The 24,902-nt window shown below is 43.1% G+C and overlaps 1 protein-coding gene across 1 annotated transcript; it reads left to right on the forward strand.

Moving 5' to 3' along the window:
• The first annotated feature begins 21,125 nt into the window (after positions 1-21,125).
• Positions 21,126-23,066, forward strand: LOC311129115 (C-X-C chemokine receptor type 4-like). Its single transcript, XM_084161399.1, has 2 exons — positions 21,126-21,169; positions 21,490-23,066. The coding sequence occupies exons 1-2, from the start codon at positions 21,152-21,154 to the stop codon at positions 22,543-22,545; spliced, it is 1,074 nt and encodes a 357-aa protein (XP_084017525.1). The 5' UTR covers positions 21,126-21,151; the 3' UTR covers positions 22,546-23,066.
• Positions 23,067-24,902: the final 1,836 nt, after the last annotated feature.

Consider the following 24,902-nt stretch of genomic DNA (forward strand, 5'->3'; position numbering starts at 1 on the left):
CGGGCTGGCGACGCGCACCATTGGCTTGGTGCGGGAAGCAGGAGCGGACCGGACCGGGCTGACGATGCGCACCCCTGGCTTGGTGCGTGGAGCAGCAACGGGCCGGACCGGGCTAACAATACGCACCCCTGGCTTGGTGCGTGGAGCAGGAACGGGCTGGACCGGGCTGACGACTCGCACCCCTGGCTTGGTGCGAGTGGCAGGAACAGGCCGGACCGGGCTGGCGACGCGCACCATAGGCTTGGTGCGGAGAGCAGGAACAGGCCGGGCCGAGCTGGCGACGCGCACCGTAGGCTTGGTGCGAGGGGCAGGAGCAGGCCGGGCCGGGCTGGCGACGCGCACCGTAGGCTTGGTGCGAGGGGCAGGAGCAGGCCGGGCCGGGCTGGCGACGCGCACCGTAGGCTTGGTGCGAGGGGCAGGAACAGGCCGGGCTGGGCTGGCGACGCGCACCGTACACTTGGTGCGGGGAGCAGGAACAGACCGGACCGTACTGGGGACACACACCACTGGCCCTACACCGGGATCTGGAACGGGCCGGACCGGACTGGTAACACACCCCAGTACCTCTCGCCGTGCCTCTACACCTTCCATCCCCTCTTCGACCAGTGGCCCCCGTAACCTGGCGGCCTCCTCTGCCAACCCGCTGGACCGCTCTATCGCGGCCTCCTGCTGCCCCGACGTCGTGAGCTCCCCCCTAAAAATTTTCTGGGGTTCTCTCCTCCCCGTGGGCCAGGCCTCTATAATTCTCGCACAACTCTCGCTCTTCTGCCTCCAACTCCCGCCATTCAGCTCCTCATTGGGCTTGACCCAGTCGAAGCTCTTCCTCCACTGTTCCCAAGTCCACCCTCTCTGCTCCTCACTAGGCTTGACCCAGTCGAGGTTGCCACGGAGATCTGCTAGCGATGGCTCCTGGACACGCTGCTTGGTCCAGTTTTGGTGGGTTCTTCTGTCACGCTCGCCGGTAAGAGAGGACCAATGCGCAGCGTTGAATGCAAACATATTTATAAACACTGAAGGATAACACGAACAAAAACGATAACGTGACAGTCAACGGTCTAACACAAACCAATTAGAACAAGAACCCACAAACACAACGGGACAAACAGACAGTTTAAATATGGCTCCCAATCAGAGACAACCAGCCACAGCTGACACTCGTTGCCTCTGATTGGGAGTCACTCAGGCCAACATAGAAATAAACTACATAGATCTACACACCCTGGCTCAACATAACAGTGTCCCCAGAGCCAGGGCGTGACAACCATTACTTCCATGGTAATCGTCCTAGTCGTTTACTGGCCAACAAGCTACGCAGTAATGACCAATTAGCTGATATAGCAACTATTGAATCTGAAATAGGGGAATTACTAGCAGAACACAAATTAATCAATCAAAGATTCTCCTGCTTCGATAAAGAACTGTACACCTCTGATTGTAAATCCACACCAAGCCAGACAAAGTCCTTTCTAAAATAATTAAGAACGTCTCTTCTCTCAACAGAGGAAGCCACCTCACTGGGAGCCCAAATCTCTCTCAATGAACTCAAAAAGGCATTGGATAGCATGAATAAAGGCAAATTAGGTCCACTATTGCTCAACAAGATTAATACAGCCATTCACAAAGATTAATTTGGGAGAGATGTGAATACAGCACTAATTTCACTTTAGTAAGGTAAGGATGTCACCCAGTGTTCTCGCTATCGCCCCCTATCTTTGATAAACACAGATATTAAACTGTTTTTCCAAAATGTTGTCACCCCATCTCGAGACTTACTTACCCAAATTGATATGCACAAACCAAAGCGGGTTTGTTAAAAAGCGTTTGTCCTCGGATAACCTCCGTCAACTATCACATATCTCACATAAAGAATCTCCAATCCAAAGTTAAATCTAGAATCGGCTTCCTATTTCGCAACAAAGCCTCCTTCACTCATGCTGCCAAACATGCCCTCGTAAAACTGACTATCCTACCGATCCTTGACTTCGGCGATGTCATTTACAAAATAGCCTCCAACACTCTACTCAGCAAATTGGATGTAGTCTATCACAGTGCCATCCGTTTTGTCTCCAAAGCCCCATACACTACCCACCACTGTGACCTGTACGCTCTTGTTGGCTGGTCCTCACTACATGTTCGTCGTCAAACCCACTGGCTCCAGGCCATCTATAAATCACTGCTAGGCAAATCCCCGCCTTATCTTAGCTCATTGGTCACCATAGCAGCACCCACCCGTAGTCTGCGCTCCAGCAGGTATATCTCACTGGTCATTCCCAAAGCCAACACCTCCTTTGGCCACCATTCCTTCCAGTTCTCTGCTGCCAATGACTGGAACGAATTGCAAAAATCTCTGAAGCTGGAGACTCTTATCTCCCTCAATAACTTTAAGCATCAGTTGTCAGAGCACCTTACCGATCACTGCACCTGTACACAGCCCATCTGAAATTGGCCCACCCAACTACCTCATCCCTATATTGTTATTTATTTTGCTCTTTTGCACCCCAGTATCTCTATTTGCACATAATCTCTTGCACATCTAGCATTCCAGTGTTAATACTATTGTAATTATTCTGCACTATAGCCTATTTATTGCCTTACCTCCATAACTTGCTACATTTGCACACACTGTATATATATTTTCTGTTGTATTTCTGACTTTATGTTTTTTACCCCATATGTAACTCTGTGTTGTTTTTTATTGCACTACTTTGCTTTATCTTGGCCAGGTCGCAGTTGTAAATGAGAACCTGTTCTCAACTGGCTTACCTGGTTAAATAAAGGTGAAATAAAAATAAAATAAAATGCTTCATCAGAAACAACAGCTCCTTGGGCTGTATTATCTCTCGATGCAGAAAAAGCTTTCGATAGACTTGAATGGTCATATCTCTGGTCTGTCTTGGAACATATGGGAATTGGCTCCAATTGTATTAATATGATTAAAGTACTATATGCCAATCCCTCAGCCATAGTTATAACAGGCAATATCTGCTCTGTTCAGAATCACTAGAAGCAGCAGACAAGGTGATCCAATTTCACCTCTACTATTTTTATTATGCATGGTACCCCTGGCCCAGGCAATTCGTTAATTGAAGGAAATAACACAGATTTCTCTCAAATCTACTGATCACTTCATCTCATTATACGCAGACAATATTTTACTATATCTAGACAATGTATCTCAATCGCTCCCAAGCACATTGAAGATCATAGATACATTCAGCTTCATCTCAAGTTATAAAATGTATCTAACCAAATGAGCCCTACTTCCTCTCAAGACCCCATTGGAGTACTCCATCTCTACTTATGGAATCCCAATTGTTTCCCATTTTAAATATTTGGGAGTAGATATTTTCTTCTTTAGATAAAACCATTGCCAGAAAGAAAAAAAAAATGCTCAAATCAATTAAATCTGGCCTCAGTAGCTGGAATAATATCCCAGTTGCTTTAACTGGCAGAATATCTATTGTCAAAATTAATATATTGCTACGGCTGAATTTCTGTCGTTTAATGCTTCCCATGACCCCTCCCCCTTCTGGCTATTGGGATCAAATTAATAGTTCGGTTTCAAAATGTATATGGCAAGGTAATCGATCCCAGATAAAATTAACACATTTACAAAGCGAGAAAGACGTAGGAGGTCTATCCGTACCTAACTTTAAATTGTATTAGAATTTCGCCCCATCCTACATTTGTTTAGATATAATTATTCTGCCCCCTGGCTGAGTATAGAGAGAAATATGGTGTCTCCTATTGCCCTGGAAGAGGTATTCTTCACTGATGTATCCCTTAAACAAAAATGGTGCTGTACTGGATGGCTGCCGTTTTGCAAGCTACGACCCAACTTTGCTATTTTGTGATTATTTTGTTGTTTATTTTTACTTTATTTTCACAAAATGTATCCGCTATTATTTCTTACAACCGACAACAACTTTTGAACATCAGATTGGCAGTTACTTACCCCAATTCCGGCTTCAACTTTGACTCATCTGCCCTGGGCCCTCTCTGTAATTCCGACCCAATTTTCGGGCTACCCAAGAGGAAACACCGGCGTTACAGAGGTAAGGGGGGGGGGGGGGGGGGGGATCCTGGTAAGATTAAGGCGAAGGGAAAACCAGCCTCCTCTTCCCTCCATTCTACTGGCCAATGTACAGTCACTTGATAATAAGATGGATGACCTCCGATCGCGGATTTGCTACCAACGGGACTCTCAAAACTGCTTTTCTGAAACATGGCTCTTGGACAAGATACCCCCCCATGGCTATCCAACTCGATGGATTCTCCATTCACCAGGCGGACAGGACAGTAGAGTCGGGGAAATCGAGGTGGGGAGGGGTTTGCCTCTTTATCAACACCAACGGGTGTGCTAACACCATCTTGGAATACGGTGCGGCAGGTAGCTTAGTGGTTAAGAGCGTTGTGCCAGTAACCGAAAGGTCGCTGGTTCTAATCCCCGAGCTGACTAGGTGAAAAATCTGTCGATGTGCCCTTGAGCAAGGCACTTAACCCTAATTGCTCCTGTAAATCGCTCTGGATTAGAGCGTCTGCTAAATGACTAAAATGTCTGATGGTCAAATGCCGACCCTTCTACCTACCGAGGGAGTTTTCAGCTGTTATCGTGACTGTTGCAAGCTGGCATTTAAAGCTATAAACAAGCAAGAAAACCTATATCCAGAGGCTGCTTTTCTGGTTGCCGTTGATTTTAACACGTGATGCCCAACTTCTATCAACAAGTCTTCAATGCCACTAGGGGCGATAAAGTCCTAGAACACTGTTATTCTACCCACAAGCAAGCATACAAGGTCCGCCATTCGGCAAATCAGACCATGATTCCGTACTCCTGCTTCCTGTTTAGAAGCAGAAACTCAAACAGGAAGTACCTGTGACTTGCTCTGTTGAGAAATGGTCACCAGAATCAGAGATTATGCTACAGGACTGCTTTGCTAGTGCTGATTGGAATATGTTTAGAGACTCACTGATAACATTGACGAGCTAAGCACCTCTGTCACTGGCTTCATTTGGAAATTCATCAGCAACATTGTGCCCATGGTGAGGGTTCGCTGCTTCCCCAATCAAAAGCCCTGGATTAATACTGAGGCTGGCGCTAAATGATAGGATAGGGCTACCGCACACAGAGCTATCATAGAAAACCCTGAGGCTACGGCCGAGGACAGGAACAAGTTCAAGAAGTCCCGCTATGACCTCCGCAGAGTCATCAAACGAAAAAAAGGACAATATAGGAATAAGGTGGAATCATATTATGCATGCTCCAACATCCGCCGCATGTGGCAGGGGCTACCGTCCATTACGGATTACAAAGGAAGAGCCAACCGTGATCTGTCCAACGATGCCTTTCTACCAGACGAACTCAATGCATTTTATGCACGCTTTGACAACAACAACATCGTGCTGGGTGTGAGGGCCGTCACCGACCCAGAGGATTGGATGAGCTCGCTCACCGAGGTCGACGTGAGAAAGGTCTTTAATCAGGTCAACACCCGCAAGGCCGCAGGGCCCGATGGTATTCCATGGTGCGTTTTCAGAGCATGCGCAGAACAGCTGGCAGGCATATTCACGGTAATTTTCAACCTCTCCTTGTCGCAGTCTGTAATCCCCACATGTTTTAAGATGTCCACCATCATTCCTGTCCCCAAGAACTCTAAGGCTTCATTCCACAATGACTACCGCCCTGTAGCACTCACTTCTGTAATCATGAAGTGCTTTGAGAGGCTGGTTATGGCACACATTAACTTCAACATCCCAGACACCCTAGACCCACTCCAATTTGATCCTTAAAATGTATGCAAGCATGACTGTAAGTCACTTTGGATAAAAGCGTCTGCTAAATGGCATATATTATTATATATTATATTATATATAATTTGCATACCGCTCCAACAGATCCAGAGATTATGTCATCTCAATTGCTCTCCACCCACTGTCCTCACCCACCTAGGTAAGAGCAATACCTATGTGAGAATGCTCTTCAATGACTACAGCTCAGAGTTCAACACCATTGTCCCCTCCAAGCTCATCACCAAGCTTAGGACTCTGGGTCTGAACTCCTCCCTCTGCAACTAGAACCTGGACTTCCTGAAGGGCTGACCCCAGGTGGTGAGGGTAGGCAACATCACCTCCCCCACACTGACCCTAAACACTGGGGCCCCACAGGGGTGTGTGCTTAGTCCCCTCCTGTACTCACTATTCAACCATGACTGCGTGGCCATGCACGACTTCAACACCATCATCAAGTTTGCTGACGACACGACTGTGGTAGGCCTGATCACCGGCGATGATGAGTCAGCCTACAGGGAGGAGGTCAGTGACCTGGCAGTGTGATGCCAGAGCAACAACCTCTCCCTCAACGTCAGTAAGACCAAGGAGCTGATCATGGACTATAGGAAACGGGGGGGGGGAGCACGCCCCCATCCACATCGATGGGGCTGCAGTGGAGCAGGTCGAGACCTTCAAGTTCCTCAGTGTCCAAATCACTAAGGACTTAAAATTCTCCAAACACACATGCACAGTCGTGAAGAAGGCGCATCAGTGCCTCTTCCTCCTTGGCATGGGCCTGTGGTCCTCTGTAGCTCAGCTGGTAGAGCACGGCGCTTGTAACGCCAAGGTAGTGGGTTCGATCCCCGGGACCACCCATACACAAAAAAAATTATGCACGCATGACTGTAAGTCGCTTTGGATAAAAGCGTCTGCTAAATGGCATATTATTTATTTATTATTAAATCCTCAAAATGTTCTACAGCTGTTCCATTGAGAGCATCTTGACTGGCTGCATCACTGCCCGCTATGGCAATAGCACCACCCTAGATTGCATGGCGCTACAGAAGGTGGTGCAGACAGCCCAGTACATCACTGGGGATGAGCTCCCTGCCATCCAGGACATCTATATCAGGCAGTGTGGAAGGAAGGTCCGGAAAATCGTTAAAGACTCCAACCACCCAAGCCATAGACTACTCTCTCTGCTTCCGCACGGCAAGCAGTACCGGTGCATCAAGTCTGACACCAACAGGCTCTTGAACAGCTTCTATACCCAAGAAATAAGACTGATAAATAGCTAAAAAAATAGCTACATGGACTATCTGAGTTAACCTTGTATCTTTATTGACCCTCACAAAGCCCTACAGACTCACATACACACTGACTCCATCATCTTCTCACTCACACATAATATGCACATACTGTACATTTATACTGACTCTACACAGACGGTCACCCTCTCACATACAAGCTGCTGCTACTCTGTTTATCTTATATCATGTTGCCCAGTCACCTTACCCCTATACATACACTACATGACCAAAAGTATGTTGTCAAACATCTCATTTCAAAATCATGGGCATTAAAATGTTGTTGGTCCCCCCTTTGCTGCTATAACAGCCTCCACTCTTCTAGGAAGGCTTTCCACCTAGATGTTGGAACATTGCTACAGGGAGTTGCTTCCATTCAGCCACAAGAGCATTAGTGAGGTCGGGCACTGATGTTGGGCGATTAGGCCTGGCTTGCAGTCGGGCTTCCAATTCATCCCAAAGGTGTTCGATGGGGTTGAGGTCAGGGCTCTGTGCAGGCCACTCAAGTTCTTCCACACCGATCTCCACAAACCATTTTTGTATGGACCTCACTTTGTGCAAGCGGGCATTGTCATGCTGAAACAGGAAAGGGCCTTCCCCAAACTGTTGCCACAAAGTTGGAGACACATAATGGTCTAGAACGTCATTGTATGCTGTAGCGTTAAGATTTCCCTTCACTGGAACTAAGGGGCCTAAGGGGCCTAACCCGAACCATGAAAAACAGCCCCAGACCATTATTCCTCCTTACAGGAAGGAAGGACACATCTCCTTCACATTGGTGATTCTGCCAAACCCAGATTCGTCTGAAGCGTGATTCGTCACTCTAGAGAACGCGTTTCCACTGCTCCAGAGTCCAATGGCGGTGAGCTTTACATCACTCCAGCCGAAGCTTGGCATTGCGCATAGTGATCTAAGGCTTGTGTGCGGCTGCTCGGCCATGGAAACCCATTTCATTAAGCACCTGACTAACAGTTATTGTCCAGCCGTTGCTTCCAGAGGCAGTTTGGAACTCGGCAGTGAGTGCTGCAACTGAGGACAGACGATTTCTACGCGCTACGCACTTCAGCACTCGGCGGTCCCGTTCTGTGAGCTTGTTTGTCCTACCACTTCACGGCTGAGCCGTTGTTGCTCCTAGACGTTTCCACTTGACAGGGGCAGCTCTAGCAGGGTAGAAATTTGATTTCACATTACTGGGAATACAGATATGCATCTGTTGGTCACAGATACCTTTAAAAAAGAAGGTAGGGGCATGGATCAGAAATCCAGTCAGAATCTGGTGTGAACACCATTTGCCTAACGCAGCGCGACACATCTCCTTCACATAGATCTTGATCAGGCTGTTGATTGTGGCCTGCGGAATGTTGTCCCACTTTGCGGGAACTGGAAAACGCTGTCGTACTCGTCGATCCAGAGCATCCCTAACATCAATAGGTGACATGTCTGATGAGTATGCAGGCCATGGAAGAACTGGGACATTTTCATCTTTCAGGAATTATGTACAGATCCTTGCGACATGGGGCCTTGCATTATCATGCTGAAACATAAGGTGATGGCGGCGGATGAATGGCACGACAATGGGCCAGGATCTCGTCACGGTATCTCTGTGCATTCAAATTGCCATCGATAAAATGCAATTGTGTTCGTTGTACATAGCTTATGCTTGCCCATACCATAACCCCACCGCCACCATGGGGCACACAACATTGACATCAGCAAACCGCTTGCCCATCTGCCCGGTACAGTTGAAACTGGGATTCATCCGTGAAGAGCACACTTCTCCAGCGTGCCAGTGGCCATCGAAGGTGAGCATTTGCCCACTGAAGTCGGTCACGACGCCGAACTGCAGTCAGGTCAAGACCCTGGTGAGGATGACGATCACGCAGATGAGCTTCCCTGAGATTGTTTCTGACAGTTTGTGCAGAAATTCTTCGGTTGTGCAAACTCACAGTTTCATCAGCTGTCCGGGTGGCTGGTCTCAGACGATCCTGTAGGTGAAGAAGCAGGATGTGGAGGTCCTGGGCTGGCGTGGTTATGAGGCTAGTTGGACATACTTCCAAATTCTCTAAAACAACGGAGGTGGCTTATGGTAGAAAAATGTACTTTAAATTCTCTGGCAACAGTTCTGGTGGACATTCCTGCAGTCAGCATGACAATTGCACACTCCCTCAAAACTTGAGACATCTGTGGCATTGTGTTGTGTGACAAAACGGCACATTTTAGAGTGGCCTTTTATTGTCCCCATCAGAAGGTGCACCTGTGTAATGATCATGCTGTTTAATCAGCTTCATGATATGCCACACCTGTCAGGTGGATGGATTATCTTGGCAAAGGAGAAACAGGGATGTAAACACATTTGTGCACAACATTTCAGAGAAATAAGCTTTTTGTGCGTGTGGAAAATTTCAGGGATCTTTTATTTCAGCTCATGAAACTTGGGATCAACACTTTACATGTTACGTTTATATTTTTGTTCAGTATAGATTCCTCTGTGGGTAATACACAGGCACATTCAAGTTCTTTTTTGAAAAGTTTGAAAACTATTTTTGTTCACTATACAGTGGGGGAAAAAAGTATTTAGTCAGCCACCAATTGTGCAAGTTCTCCCACTTAAAAAGATGAGAGAGGCCTGTAATTTTCATCATAGGTACACGTCAACTATGACAAATAAAATGGATAATTTTTTTTCCAGAAAATCACATTGTAGGATTTGTTATGAATTTATTTGCAAATTATGGTGGAAAATAAGTATTTGGTCAATAACAAAAGTTTCTCAATACTTTGTTATATACCCTTTGTTGGCAATGACACAGGTCAAACGTTTTCTGTAAGTCTTCACAAGGTTTTCACACACTGTTGCTGGTATTTTGGCCCATTCCTCCATGCAGATCTCCTCTAGAGCAGTGATGTTTTGGGGCTGTCGCTGGGCAACACGGACTTTCAACTCCCTCCAAAGATTTTCTATGGGGTTGAGATCTGGAGACTGGCTAGGCCACTCCAGGACCTTGAAATGCTTCTTACGAAGCCACTCCTTCGTTGCCCAGGCGGTGTGTTTGGGATCATTGTCATGCTGAAAGACCCAGCCACGTTTCATCTTCAATGCCCTTGCTGATGGAAGGAGGTTTTCACTCAAAATCTCACGATACATGGCCCCATTCATTCTTTCCTTTACACGGATCAGTCGTCCTGGTCCCTTTGCAGAAAAACAGCCCCAACGCATGATGTTTCCACCCCCATGCTTCACAGTAGGTATGGTGTTCTTTGGATGCAACTCAGCATTCTTTGTCCTCCAAACACGACGAGTTGAGTTTTTACCAAAAAGTTCTATTTTGGTTTCATCTGACCATATGACATTCTCCCAATCCTCTTCTGGATCATCCAAATGCACTGTAGCAAACTTTAGACGGGCCTGGACATGTACTGGCTTAAGCAGGGGGACACGTCTGGCATTGCAGGATTTGAGTCTCTGGCGGCGTAGTGTGTTACTGATGGTAGGCTTTGTTACTTTGGTCCCAGCTCTCTGCAGGTCATTCACTAGGTCCCCCCGTGTGGTTCTGGGATTTTTGCTCACCGTTCTTGTGATCATTTTGACCCCACGGGGTGAGATCTTGCGTGGAGCCCCAGATCGAGGGAGATTATCAGTGGTCTTGTATGTCTTCCATTTCCTAATAATTGCTCCCACAGTTGATTACTTCAAACCAAGCTGCTTACCTATTGCAGATTCAGTCTTCCCAGCCTGGTGCAGGTCTACAATTTTGTTTCTGGTGTCCTTTGACAGCTCTTTGGTCTTGGCCATAGTGGAGTTTGGAGTGTGACTGTTTGAGGTTGTGGACAGGTGTCTTTTATACTGATAACAAGTTCAAACAGGTGCCATTAATACAGGTAACGAGTGGAGGACAGAGGAGCCTCTTAAAGAAGAAGTTACAGGTCTGTGAGAGCCAGAAATCTTGCTTGTTTGTAGGTGACCAAATACTTATTTTCCACCATAATTTGCAAATAAATTCATTAAAAATCCTACAATGTGATTTTCTGGATTTTTTTTTCTCAATTTGTCTGTCATAGTTGATGTGTACCTATGATGAAAATTACAGGCCTCTCTCATCTTTTTAAGTGGGAGAACTTGCACAATTGGTGGCTGACTTAATACTTTTTTCCCCCACTGTAGTATGCTTACTTACTTACTTACTTACTTGCTTATTGTGTTATTCATATTTCTTCTTATTTCTTGTGTGTTTTTTATAGCATTACATTGTTATTGATTATTGCATTGTTGGGTTTTGAGTTTGCAAGAAAGGCATTTCACTTTACTTGTGCATGTGACTTTAGAACTTAAAACTTAAAACTGAAACAATGTAAACTACGCTTTGGTCCTATTATTGCTCACACAATTTATATTTGGCACAAAATTAAAAAACAATGTAACTGGGAATCAAAATGGTATGCCTATACTCCAATATTTCACAATAATGCCTTGCAATCTGGAGGGCGGCCTTTTGCATCCACCCAATGATCCAACTGTGGAATCCGTAACCTTACCAATATCATGAACAGTAATGGTTTGAGAACATTCCAAAATTTGAAAGATACAGTTGAAGTCGGAAGTTTACATACACTTAGGTTGGAGTGATTAAAACTTGTTTTTCAACCACTCCACACATTTCTTTGTTAACAAACTATAGTTTTGGCAAGTTGGTTAGGACATTTACTTTGTGCATGACATAAGTAATTTTTCCAACAATTGTTTACAGACAGATTATTTCACTTATAATTCACTGTATCACAATTCCAGTGGGTTCCAGAAGTTTACATACACTAAGTTGACTGTCCCTTTAAATAGCTTGGAAAATTCCAGAAAATGATGTCATGGCTTTAGAAGCTTCTGATAGGCTAATTGACATAATTTGAGTCAATTGGAGGTGTACCTGTGGATGTATTTCAAGGCCTACCTTCAAACTCAATGCCTCTTTGCTTGACATCATGGGAAAATCAAAAGAAATCAGCCAAGACCTCAGAAAAAGAATTGTAGACCTCCACAAGTCTGGTTCATCCTTGGGAGCAATTTCCAAACGCATGAAGGTACCACGTTCATCTGTTCAACAATAGTACGCAAGTATAAACACCATGGGACCACGCAGCCATCATACCGCTCAGGAAGGAGACACGTTCTGTCTCCTAGAGATGAACGTACTTTGGTGCGAAAAGTGCAAATCAATCCCAGAACAACAGCAAAGGACCTTGTGAAGATGCTGGAGGAAACAGGTACAAAAGTATCTATATCCACAGTAAAACGAGTCCTATATCGACATAACCTGAAAGGCCGCTCAGCAAGGAAGAAGCCACTGCTCCAAAACCGCCATATATCTTCATTCCATTTATTTTGTCTTGTTTATTACACACACCTGGTTCATATCCCCTCATCAGTACCTGTATAAGTGTTCCCTCTGCCCCCTTGTCTTTGTGTGTGATTGTTTATTGTAGAGGAGATTAAAGCTCGGTGGAGTTCGTTTCCATTGTGTATCGCTGGGTTGTTCACCCGTGTGCCTTATTTTCCCCAGTGCGCTGTTTGTCCGCGCTGGTGTGTATTACGCATTGCTGCGTACCTCTGTTTATTGATTAAACCATTTATTCCGTGATTTCCTCTACTGCGTCTGACTCCGTCCATCATCACCCGCTACAGTCTGTTTGCACCATTTGTTCGTATGGTTGATATTTGATAATGTTCTTCATGGATTGGATTTTCGGATGATCTCCCTCTGAAATAAAGATGGACTTTGTGTTTGGGTGGAATTAGATATTGCAACACTGATCCTACGTTAAACAACTAGCAGTAGAAAACAGGAAATAGTTGTCTGAGACCCAACATTACAGTATATAACTGACTGCAAAATTGATTCATTTTATGATGTGATTTATTGTGTTCAACCTACTCTCAGTTACAAAGGGAATATGCCATCACAATCCTTTTGGAGAGAATGCCCTGAAGTGGCCTGAGAAAAATTATGATTTACTAAACAACCTTTCTTTTGCCTATTATGAAAACCTGCCCATGGGCACTAAAAGTACTAAGTCTAATGAATCATGTCTAAGAGAATAGCTTGGAAATGGGAGACTGTTGTCTTAAGGGAGAGGCAAAGGTGGTGAATCTGTGGTTGAGTAACTATTTTTGGACATTGTTGGGTGAGTAAGACTGATGTACTGACTGAAATACTGGGGTGTTGGAGGTCACAGGAGAGGACAATAGCAAGTTATTTGAAATACATAAAAGATCCCCTTGGGATCATAATCACAATAATTTCATAACGCCTAAGGACTACCTGATATGCACTGAGAAGCTCCACTAAGACACAGAAGACAGAGCAACAACTGCATGTTCTGATATATCTTCAAGTCACCTAATATTGTCAGATACATGTGAAACCAGATGGAAACATCCCAAGGGAGCGTGCTACCCCTGATAATTCAATTAGTCTATAGACACACGTGCCTCAGTCCCAGATATAAGCAGCTAGCTAGTGGACAGACATCACCCTGCAAGACAATACCCTGCAGATTGCTCCTAACTAGCCCCTGAAGCAATGGGGCTCCATGATGGACCAGACATTGATTTGATTTGAAGGAAGAATGAAAGCCGACGTCTGTGCCCTCTGTTGGAGAGGTGAACGATGATTGAATGATGTGTGTCCAGAGGTTTCACTGCAGAACTGTAAGGGACAAATAAGTGTGACATATAAATTAAGCTCTGCTTCATGAACATGGCTATAACTACATACGTACAATTTCTGTGAGATTCCTGGCCAAACAGGACCCATTTGGACCATTGTGCTTAAAACAGGCACACAAATGTTTTGACATGTTTTGATACAAGATATTTCTACTATGGGAATGATACAGATGTATACTGTATGTGGTAGCTACAGTATATTAAGGTATTATAAAACAACCAAATACACAAGACTTATCTTGATACAGGACCAAAGTAAACAGATGACCACTGTAGACAAAGATAACTGAAGGACCCAACTCTTACAGCAATGTAGATGCAGCTGATAACCGAGAGCTTCTGCTGCTGACACTTGATAAGCCTGTGGTCTGCACATTGCTCTGGCACTGCCTTAGATTCCTATAGCCCAAAGCAAATACTCAAGATGACAATCAGTCAATACAGTATCCGTTTATACGTGGTTGCTAACAAGCTCTGTAAAATCCTTGTTTATCTCGAGGTTTCATTCTTGCCATAAACTCAGGAGTCTTATGAGAGAGTTCAACAAACATCTCTACAGAGACATATGGGACATTTCCAGACAGTCCTACTTTCATTCTCAAAATACTTGCACCTCACATCTAATGAGTAAAAACTGATTTACTTCAGAAATACATTTCACACAGATATTGCCAATATTACTGAGCTGAGTTTTCCACAAATTGCACCTGAAACAATTAACCAACCAAAGAAGACGCTCTGACTCATTAAAGGGCTATGTTTGCGTTCCATAAAAAGAGATGTTGATGTTCAATGAGCATAAACCACCATTTACCTCCTGTTTTAAATGGGCTAACTTATCCCTATTAAATAATCAACAATGTAGACAGGACACTGGTCAATGAGCAGTAAACCCAAATGTATTATTTACACCAGATCTATATTTAGTCAAAAACAATCCTCTAAGGATTCAGGGGAGCAAGCAAGGAAAATAAACCCTCCATATCAGCAAAGGGATCTTAAGTCTTTAGCAAGAAAATATTTCAATTGTGCCTCAAACTCTGGGAAAATAAACCAAAAGCCAGCAGAATACAAAGCCCTCGGGCCCAGAGTGAGATCTTTTAGGATCTGTCTACAGAGACTACACAAGAAGGAAACTATACCACTGGGGGAGGGAGGGTTGTTTACTTTGCTTTAAAACCCACCAATTGTATTATTCTCATGGGAAACTACCTTAATCTTCCAGAATACAACAAAAAAGTGTATCATACCACTGTGCGTTTCTGCTAGTTTGAGTTCTACAGAGGACACCTAAATCAAATGTTGTATCTGTCCTGATCATCAACATTCACATCAAAAACATCTAGTAAAATAACAAACATGACCAATAGTCTGTCTGAGGAACTGCTTTTGTTCCTACTCAAACACAATCCCCAACTGGCAACCCATTCATACTGGCTCCCTGGGAGCACCAGACGACTGAACACACTATAATTAGGAGTACAGTTTCACTTGGGGGCTCATAATTATAGCTCACTTCCTGTGAAAGAGAGCAAAAACAAATTCCGTTAACAGGTGCCTGTTTTACTTTCTATTACCCATTCCTAGAGACAACAGGAATATAAAAATAAAACAACTATTTGTTTTGTGCTCACTTCAGGCAAGAAGGACCTGTGTTGTTATTCAGACTTCAAGGCACCAGAGCAGAAGTAAAAAGTGTCCCTCTGGCTCGGCTGATATCCATCCATTTGTACTTCGTTTTCTAGTGTTTGGGACAGATCCATGCCATAAAATAGTATATTCCAACTATCTACTCATTGAAATGGTCATGCCTTGACAGGAATGATCATATATGTTGTATTTCCATCAGAGTTAAATAGTTAATGAGCTCAGTCCGACTGTGTTGAGTGGAGCTATAAATCAGGCCTAAAAGCAAATGCCAGAGGTGACCGATCTGATGTAAATTTGTGTCTTTGCAGAGAGGACGTTAAAAATGCTCCATCTACATAACATTTATAAAGCTAATGAAGATCTCATGTTAATGTGAAACTATGTGCCAATAGTCAGATGTGTCCATGCTCACCACATGATTCCCATGTTTTAAACCTATTTTTGTTCTCATCCAAGAGAAAGGAAAGTGACAAGCAATCTTAAATCAAATCACTTTTTTTCTATTAAAGATTAAACTTTCACTCTGCTATATTGAAATACATGTATTCCCTTTTCAATTAATAAAGCATCATTTTATGTACTCTGTAACAATACACCAATTAATAATAAAGATATGAATGCATTCAATAGTGAGGCTTATCCACATGTTGATGTCTCACTGAGTGCTAATGCAGGGGATTTGAATTAAGTCTGGATTAACAGCAGGTTTATGACTTGTTCTCCTCAGACTGTCTATAAACCTTATCTACTGTCATCTGGACTATTGTTCCTCTTATCTAAGTAGATCAGGGCATTGGTGACCTGCCTATACGTTGGACGGGGCCTTCCTTCTCCTCTAAAAGCTACCCAGGCCATATGGATGGTCTCAGACCAGTGAAAGCTTGAAAGGCAGCCTGTGGTGATCCCTTTCAGTGCCTTCTGTCACAAATAGGTGCTGCAAAGAGCTCTCCTGCTGCCGATGGAAAGAGGAGCACTGAAGGAGAATCACTCAGACTGACGGGGAGCTATTGAATTATATGCTAAATCACCTGTCCTTCATTGAACATTGAAGCAGAAAACAGTTATCTTCTAGAGCACAAAAATTACTAAATTAGAATGATTTTATCAACCACTGAAATTCATGATTACATAGAGAAGGGTAGGCCTAAATGCAGAATTCTTAGAGCTGCATGGTCTATTTTTGTAGTATCAACTGTAGTATCTGAGGTCTCACAAAAGAAGACTTGGCGCCTTCTCTGGATGTTTGTTAAGGCTATTGCACACCGCAAACCACAATTTAGCCGTTAGTAACAAGGGAAAGGGAACCCATGTTGCATTTATCTTGGACACAGAAAGAACACCCTTCCCTTATAAAACATAGCACTACGTTTCTCAACCACTGCTGTGGCTTATACTTGGGCTCCAAGCCAATTGGATATACATTTCCCCAACAGCCCCACGGGTAGTGTCACCTATTTCAATTTGATTGGCTCATGCCTTTTTTCAGACTTCTACTACTGAGTGAACCGGTGTCAGGTCACACAGCGGCAGGATTTGTGTCATCAGGGTTTAGTTTATTAGGATCCCCATTAGCTACTACACATGCAGCAGCTACTCTTCCTGGGGTCCACATAAAACATACAAATACATGACAAACGACAGAACAGTAATAGACAAGAACATCACAAGATATTACATACAATTCTAAATTAAAAATTAAAATATGAGTTATATATACGAAAGACACCAAGAGACAACAAAAATGCTATTTACACACTATTCATATATACATATTCATATTCTTATATACAGTACAGTTCAATTAGATCTTTAGAAAAAGGAGTGGTGCTGTGATACAGTATATTTTTTATCCGTTTTTTAAAGCTAAACTTTTTGTCTGAGTAACCTCTGGTGGCAGAGCATTCCACGATGACATGGCTCTATACATAACTGATAGATGTAGAGATAGGTAGAGGTAGAGATGTTCTGAAAACCTACCACTTCCTGTTTGACCCTGCCTGTACAGAGAAAGTTGGGTTTGCTGACTTTATACAGGTCTATTTATATTTCTGTATGAGAAGCACTAAATGACCGCTTATAAGCATGAAGTGAAGGATGGACACAGTCATCACTTGTACTTTCACTGCCAGTTCTGATGTAGGCAGCTGCTATCACAGCAAAATGCAATAATACAGTACTTTTCAACAATGAGTTACGCTGACTATGTCAGTTTATTCTCAATGAGCTCTTTCACCAATATGTTGCATATTACTGATTTGTAGATTTAAACAATGAGTCAGTGCCAGTCTTTGATTTGAAGTAGGCTGTCAACTCTGTGACAGCAACCATCCTAAACATCGCCTAAGAGTCTGTCTGGCTGTTCCGAGACCAGCAGCAACAACGAGCTGGCTTGTAAGCATTATATAGACAGGTCTCACCCTAAACAGTTGGTGAAACCAAAACCTCTTTTTGTTCAGATAAGTTTGGGTGCATTTCTCATTACACAAATAGGCTGTTGTTCATAAAACAGCAGAATACAGCAGAATACATATTTTTTTCTAAAGAGAATCTGCTCTAATGATAAAACAGAACTTCACATGCAGAGTCTGTGGTGTAGCAGTAAACACTCCCCAGCTCAAACCACACATCTGCATCTCCCCACCGGAGACCAGGGTTCTTCTATCCTCATGTCTTCCCTTCCCACTATTTATCCCACCTGCCTGTCTCCCCCTCTTGTTTCACAACTGTCTGAAAAAGCTAAATTCATACATAAGGTTGAAGTTGTTTTTTTTAACAGAACTTTACAAATAAGTAGTATTTCTGACAGATGGGTGATTCAGATACATTTACATTTACATTTTAGTCATTTAGCAGACGCTCTTATCCAGAGCGACTTACAGTTAGTAGCAGATACTGCAAAGGCCCTGCTAACCAGCATATGGTGACCAGTGATGTCAGTGGAGGAACTTTCCTAAAGTCAATACAGTCACCCACACCCAAGTAGGACGTTTCTGAAGGTGCCTTCCTCAGATAAGGACAACCTTTGTCCTTAAAGCGGGTCTATTGTTAAAATTTTTGGCCTTTCTATAAACACAAGCATTTAAACATGCATTCCGGAAATTTCTGAACAAAAAAATTCTACACAAGAAGAACGTAATCTTTAAGAGTCCCAATTCAATGAGGAATTAAATTTTTTACTGGCACCCTCCTACATGAATTCCGATTAACTTCAGCTACTTAGAGCCATGTAAAGCAAAACATGTTTGTTTTTATGACTAATTGTCTACGTCACCACTGTTCATGGGTGAGGTGTTGTGATAAGTCCCAGATATGAACGCCTCTACTCAGGTGTCATGTTCTATGCACCTCATCTCTCTTTACAGGAGACAAACTTTGCACAAAAGCACAGAGAGCAGGCCAAAACAAGCATGAGGGATCTCTCAACCCGACTGCCTCCTACTAGATGGCAAACAGCTTCCCCTCCCCCAAGACTCCATAGACCATGAAGAACAGTAGTACCCCGATAAAATCATTTTAGATACTGGAGTTGTGCATTCCAATATGAATACTGAGAATACCTTAATGTTTAGACATGTCGGAACAAACAACAAAATAAACCAAAGTCTTTAACAGATGTTTTACACTGCTAAATCAACCTATCGGAAAGAGAACATAATACACAGAGAGAAAATGAAAAGCTCTGTAAACCAGACTGTATTCCTAATATTTCAGTATAGGAATCGAATGGGTATGTACATGCATTCAAGACAAATATCCATAGAATAACCATATTGTGTAATTAATCAAAACACTTTTATTGAAGACCCACCCATTTAAATATGCTGCAACCAGTTGGCATTCCTTACAGACAGATTAAAAGCGTATTTCAAAAACCCTTTATTTGGGGGGAACCCAAAAGTAACAACAAAGGGTGTATCTCATTTTCTATGTGGTAATAAAAAAGTGAAGGTGATATTGGAGCGCTTCAATCATGATGAAAATGTTCTCTGCTAACTTGCTGTGGGCCATGGATGAGTTGTGACTGGAAAACAACCATTGTTGACTCAACCTCTCTAAAAGCATGGCTCATTCTTCTCTCTATCTCCCCTGCATTCTTACCCCATTTTAATACCCATTCTTGACTGAAGAGCCCTCTTACGGCTGTTCACACTTCTGATTTGTATTGTAAGTAGCTCATAGTTATTTTGTATTCTGATTGCTGAATGCTATCTGCAAGCTCCTGCAGCTTACACTGGGGTTGCAGACCTGCAGACTTTTTCTGCAGTCTTTTGGAACAGAAAAACATTATACACTGTGCAAAAAAAAATGCCAATGAAAACAACAAATAGAGTGAAAATATCAAGTACATTTTTTTTTTTTTTATGATCTCCACAAACATGATATATCTCAATCTAGCTTTAGGGTCTCTATAACCAAAGTGGGTCGATTTACATGCAAGGGTCACTATAAACAATGTGGGCAAGACTAATGTATTTTACAGTAATTTCTATCTTGTTCCTGCATGCATTAGTGGATTATCTACTAAAACATGAGTGTACATAAAATTCAATGAATAGTTGGGTAAACATTTGTACTGAAGGCACAAAAAGTGTTTGTAATGGTCTTTTTTATGTAGTAAGACACTGCTTCTACATTTAATCCATCAGCACACACTTCTTCAACCACAGCTTTTGATTTCAAAGGAACAGAAAACAACTGTTTGCCAGTGGCTAGCTTTGATATGAGCAGCACATCCATTCCCATACAGTGGGCATTCTCTCTCTCTCCGGCCCCTCTCCTCAGGAGTCCAGGACCTGCAGATAACAGAGTGTTAGAATGGTTCCTAATAACACTGCTTCCTCTTCTCCTCTTACCCACATCAACTGCTGGTCTGCACTCTGCACTATGTACAGTATCTGATGGGATTGGTGTGGTGCATAAAACACTTGTTTACAACCCAAGTACATTGAACTGGTGAAGTGGATGGATTCATTCAATCAATCAGTCATATCAGATTTCAAAGAGGATAACTTTGCATGCTATACTCAGCTATTTGGTTACAGAGTGACCATTTTTTTCACTAAAGATCATAGTAACCTGCCCCCCTGTCATCACCCAACCCTTGCTGGGGATTACTTCAACAGAAATAAGAGATGGTGAGAGTACTTTGGTTAAAAAAGGGCGAGAAGAATGGAGTTGAGGGTTATGTTCTGTCTAAGGAATGAGCACACAAGGGAGAGAGGGATATTTCAAATCCGTTGGGTCAATCAGCACTTGGAAAGTGCAGACATAACAGTAGCCTACTTAGAAAGTGACAACCTGTGGAAAGAGTCGAGGCTGGGTTTGGAGAAAACTGTTATCAGACAAATCACATCACAGCAACTGCCTGACAGCACTCCAAATCAATGTTGCGAGGAGCATAGTTGATTTATAGTGAGAAAAATACATAGATGCACCGTGCACGGAGATTCCAAGACCAATTTACGCGTCATTCAAAATAATGTGTAGAATCGGTCCAATGTAAATGAGGGGCTACGTAGATTTCTCATAGTCTATGCATTTAGGAGGGGTCGGCCACTTCTGTGATAACCCTAAAAACAGCATGGTGTCACACGCGACCAAGGGCTCCTCCTTTGGGAGGAGCGCTAGGGGGTATTGCAAAGGGAGTAGGCTATTTAGGCGCATTCAAATCTTCAGGTCACCAAAGTTGCTCATACACTCAGTCACGATGTCTACTTATTACGAGGTGAGTTTACAATTTCAGTCATTCAAAAACGTACCTAATACTCTCTATAGATTTAATATAGGGATAGGGCTATACATCGTTTTCTATAGAATCAATTAGACTATGTTTCTGAAATTATATCGTCAATAATTGGCCGCTATTTTAAATTATGGACGTTTCTCAAATAAGGCAGATGTAGCCATATAGTAGCCCTATAATAGGCATACATTATTCCATGATAACTGCCTTCGTTTTATATGTTCACAAACAGCCAATTATTAGATTTAATAGACGTATTATAAACAATTATAAACTTACACTTTCTCCCCCTTTTTTTGCAGACCATAATTTTTTACAACGACAACAGCTCGGAAGAATCAGGGGATTATGACTTGGGCTATGAGGAACCGTGCAACAGAGTCGGTGGTGATGATTTTCAAAGGATCTTCTTACCGACGGTTTATGGAATAATATTCCTGTTAGGAATCGTCGGGAATGGACTGGTAGTGATAGTGATGGGCTACCAGAAAAAGGTCAAAACGATGACCGATAAATACAGGCTGCATCTCTCCGTGGCTGACCTCCTATTTGTCCTCACTCTACCTTTCTGGGCGGTGGATGCGGCCAGCAGTTGGTACTTTGGAGGTTTCCTCTGTACCACTGTGCATGTGATCTACACCATCAATCTGTATAGCAGCGTCCTTATTCTGGCCTTTATCAGTGTGGACAGGTACCTGGCAGTGGTGCATGCCACCAATAGTCAAACCACCAGGAAGTTGCTTGCAGACAGAGTGATCTATGTGGCTGTATGGCTACCTGCTGCTGTTCTCACTGTGCCTGACATAGTGTTTGCCACAGCTCAGGATGGAGGCTCCAGAACCATCTGTCAACGCATCTACCCCCAGGAGACTAGCTTCTACTGGATGGCGGCGTTCCGTTTCCAGCACATTCTGGTAGGCTTTGTCCTTCCCGGGTTGGTCATCCTCACCTGCTACTGCATCATCATTGCCAAGCTGTCCCAGGGGTCCAAGGGTCAGGTGTTGAAGAGAAAGGCTCTCAAGACCACTGTCATCCTCGTCCTGTGCTTCTTCAGCTGCTGGCTGCCATACTGCGTGGGGATCTTCGTGGACACCCTGATGTTGCTCAATGTGATCTCACATAGCTGTGCCCTGGAGCAGAGTCTGCAGACTTGGATTTCAATCACAGAGGCTCTGGCATACTTTCACTGCTGTCTCAACCCTATCCTTTATGCTTTCCTGGGAGTTAAGTTTAAGAAATCTGCCCTGAATGCACTGACTGTCAGCAGTAGATCAAGTCATAAGATACTGACAAAAAAGAGAGGACACATTTCATCTGTGTCAACTGAATCTGAGTCTTCAAGTGTCATGTCCAGTTAACAGTCACCAACCTATGACTTTTAACCTTCAGGGTAAAACTAAGCTTCATTTTCAGGGACTATCTACGTTTTGTACAGTTGCATACATTTGTAAAGATTTGTCTATTTGTAGTTGCCACTTGAGTTTTCATTCTCCGTAAATAAAATAGTTGTATGTACATAGACAATATAAATCTACAGGCAGAGCCTGATGGCCATTGACTTGTCAAATGTATATATTCCTCCTGCTACATTTCCTTGCAGATCATTATAAAGGATCCATTGTTCTAGCAATACACTGGGACATGCAATACTTCTTCATACCTGCTATGGGATACTATCTGTTTTCTTTAAAAGATCTGTACATAGTTGTTTGCCTTTGTGGTCGCACTTAAGTTGTGTGATAAGAAGTTATTATTTATTGCTGTCGCTCACGCTGAACGTTTTTTATCATTATTTCGTATTTTGTTATTAAGTGTTTGTATCATTTCAAAGTCATTGCATTTTTGTTCAAGTGTTCTAAAATAAAAATTTGAGAAAGGACATGTAATCGCTGTGTGGTGTTAATTTCTTCCGAATTGTTTTTCTTCCAAGTGGATGTCCCCTGGGGGGCAGGGAGAGGTCAGAGTAGAGGGGGGAGGTGTGTCAGGTCTCCAACACAAATGCCTCCACCTTATCTGACTGAGGACTGACCAGAGAGCCTTGTAATTGCAAGAACATCTGTGCACTTTAACATCTTAATCAGCCGCGGCAGTACAAAAGCTCTGAGGTCGAGTCAGAATGAGCACCCATATGGCTTCTGCTGGAGTAAGAGAATAATGTGTGTTTAGTTTAGTTAGCCTAAAATGTTTTTATAAGACCGACTGCACCCCTCCTCCAATAATGTACTGAGCACATAATTTTACATTTTAGTCATTTAGCAGACACTCTTATCCAGAGCGACTTACAGTTAGTGAGTGCATACATTATTTTTTTCAATTATTTTTTCACACTGGCCCCCCGTGGGAATTGAACCCACAACCCTGGCGTTGCAAACGCCATGCTCTACCAACTGAGCTACATCCCTGCCAGCCATTCCCTCCCCTACCCTGGACGACGCTGGGCCAATTGTGCGCCGCCCCATGGGTCTCCCGGTCACGGCCGGCTACGACAGAGCCTGGATTCGAACCAGGATCTCTAGTGGCACAGCTAGCACTGCGATGCAGTGCCTTAGACCACTGCGCCACTCGGGAGCCGTAATGGGGTCCAGTGTGTTTCAACTCAATGATGTCATTTTTAAACTATCTGAGTTCATGATTAGAGATGCTGAACGATGTCCACCAACCAATCCCAGATTGGTGATTTGTTGACATTGACAAACAAAGATTGAGATGAATAATAGATTTCTTGAAATCTAAAGGCTCAAGAGAAATTGTGATAATAATAAATTAGGGAACACACTGGTTATTTTTCATGTAGGCCCATAGAATTTGAAATAGAATGAATAAGCGGACAGACACATTAATCGTTCCTAAGCCATTGGTTTATGGTGAATGTATTCATTTGAAATGATGAAAGGCTGAAAGGCTGATGATCAAGTTGGAGACTGGAGGAAGCCACAACAAAGGATGCCATGGCAAATGAAGTAGGTGTTTGGATTCACTGCATTGTGGTGGTCACAGTCATTTCACCAGAGTCCAACTAGGAGGCATTACCATATCTTTACATTAAAAAAAAGGTATCAAGTACCCCCATCAGTCCCAGAAGTTTATGGTTATTTTTTAGTCTATGTTCTTATAGTCTGCTCACAATAAAACAGGATGAAATAAGAAGTGCTTTTTCATTTGTTAATGTGTTGGAATGGTCCACCTATTAGCATAAGAGCTCAGCTGCCCCACTCAGCTGAGGGAGAACAGTGCCATTCACACTCCATTGAGTTCAGATGGGCTCACCATTTCTGCTTCTTAACCACCTGGAAACCTCTATGACAGATGGGAGGCTTCCAGACTATTTTAGAGGATACCCCATCTTCATACCATCATACAAAGCTTGTCACTGATCAAGCACTACTGTTTTGGTGATGCAACATCAGTTCCTTTGATATAGGATCAGTTCCTTTGATATGGGATCAGAAATGTATGTATTATATAAATTATTTGTTTATTTTGACAGAAGAACAATTCAGTTTTAATGTGACCATCACGATTACCACACAAACCAATGGTTTCAAATTAAAATATTTTTGGTTTTAATGAAAACATTTGACAGAATATTTTGAGTCAACATTTGGATAGGATGCTTTGTCCTTTTGAGAGGTTAATTAAAGGCTAAAGCTGTTGACATGCACAGGAAATTGTTTCTATCCTGGGTTCATTATCAATATGCATTCAACTGTTAATA

The sequence above is a fragment of the Coregonus lavaretus genome (genome assembly GCF_964263955.1).
Source record: "Coregonus lavaretus genome assembly, chromosome: 5".
Lineage (NCBI taxonomy): Eukaryota > Metazoa > Chordata > Actinopteri > Salmoniformes > Salmonidae > Coregonus > Coregonus lavaretus.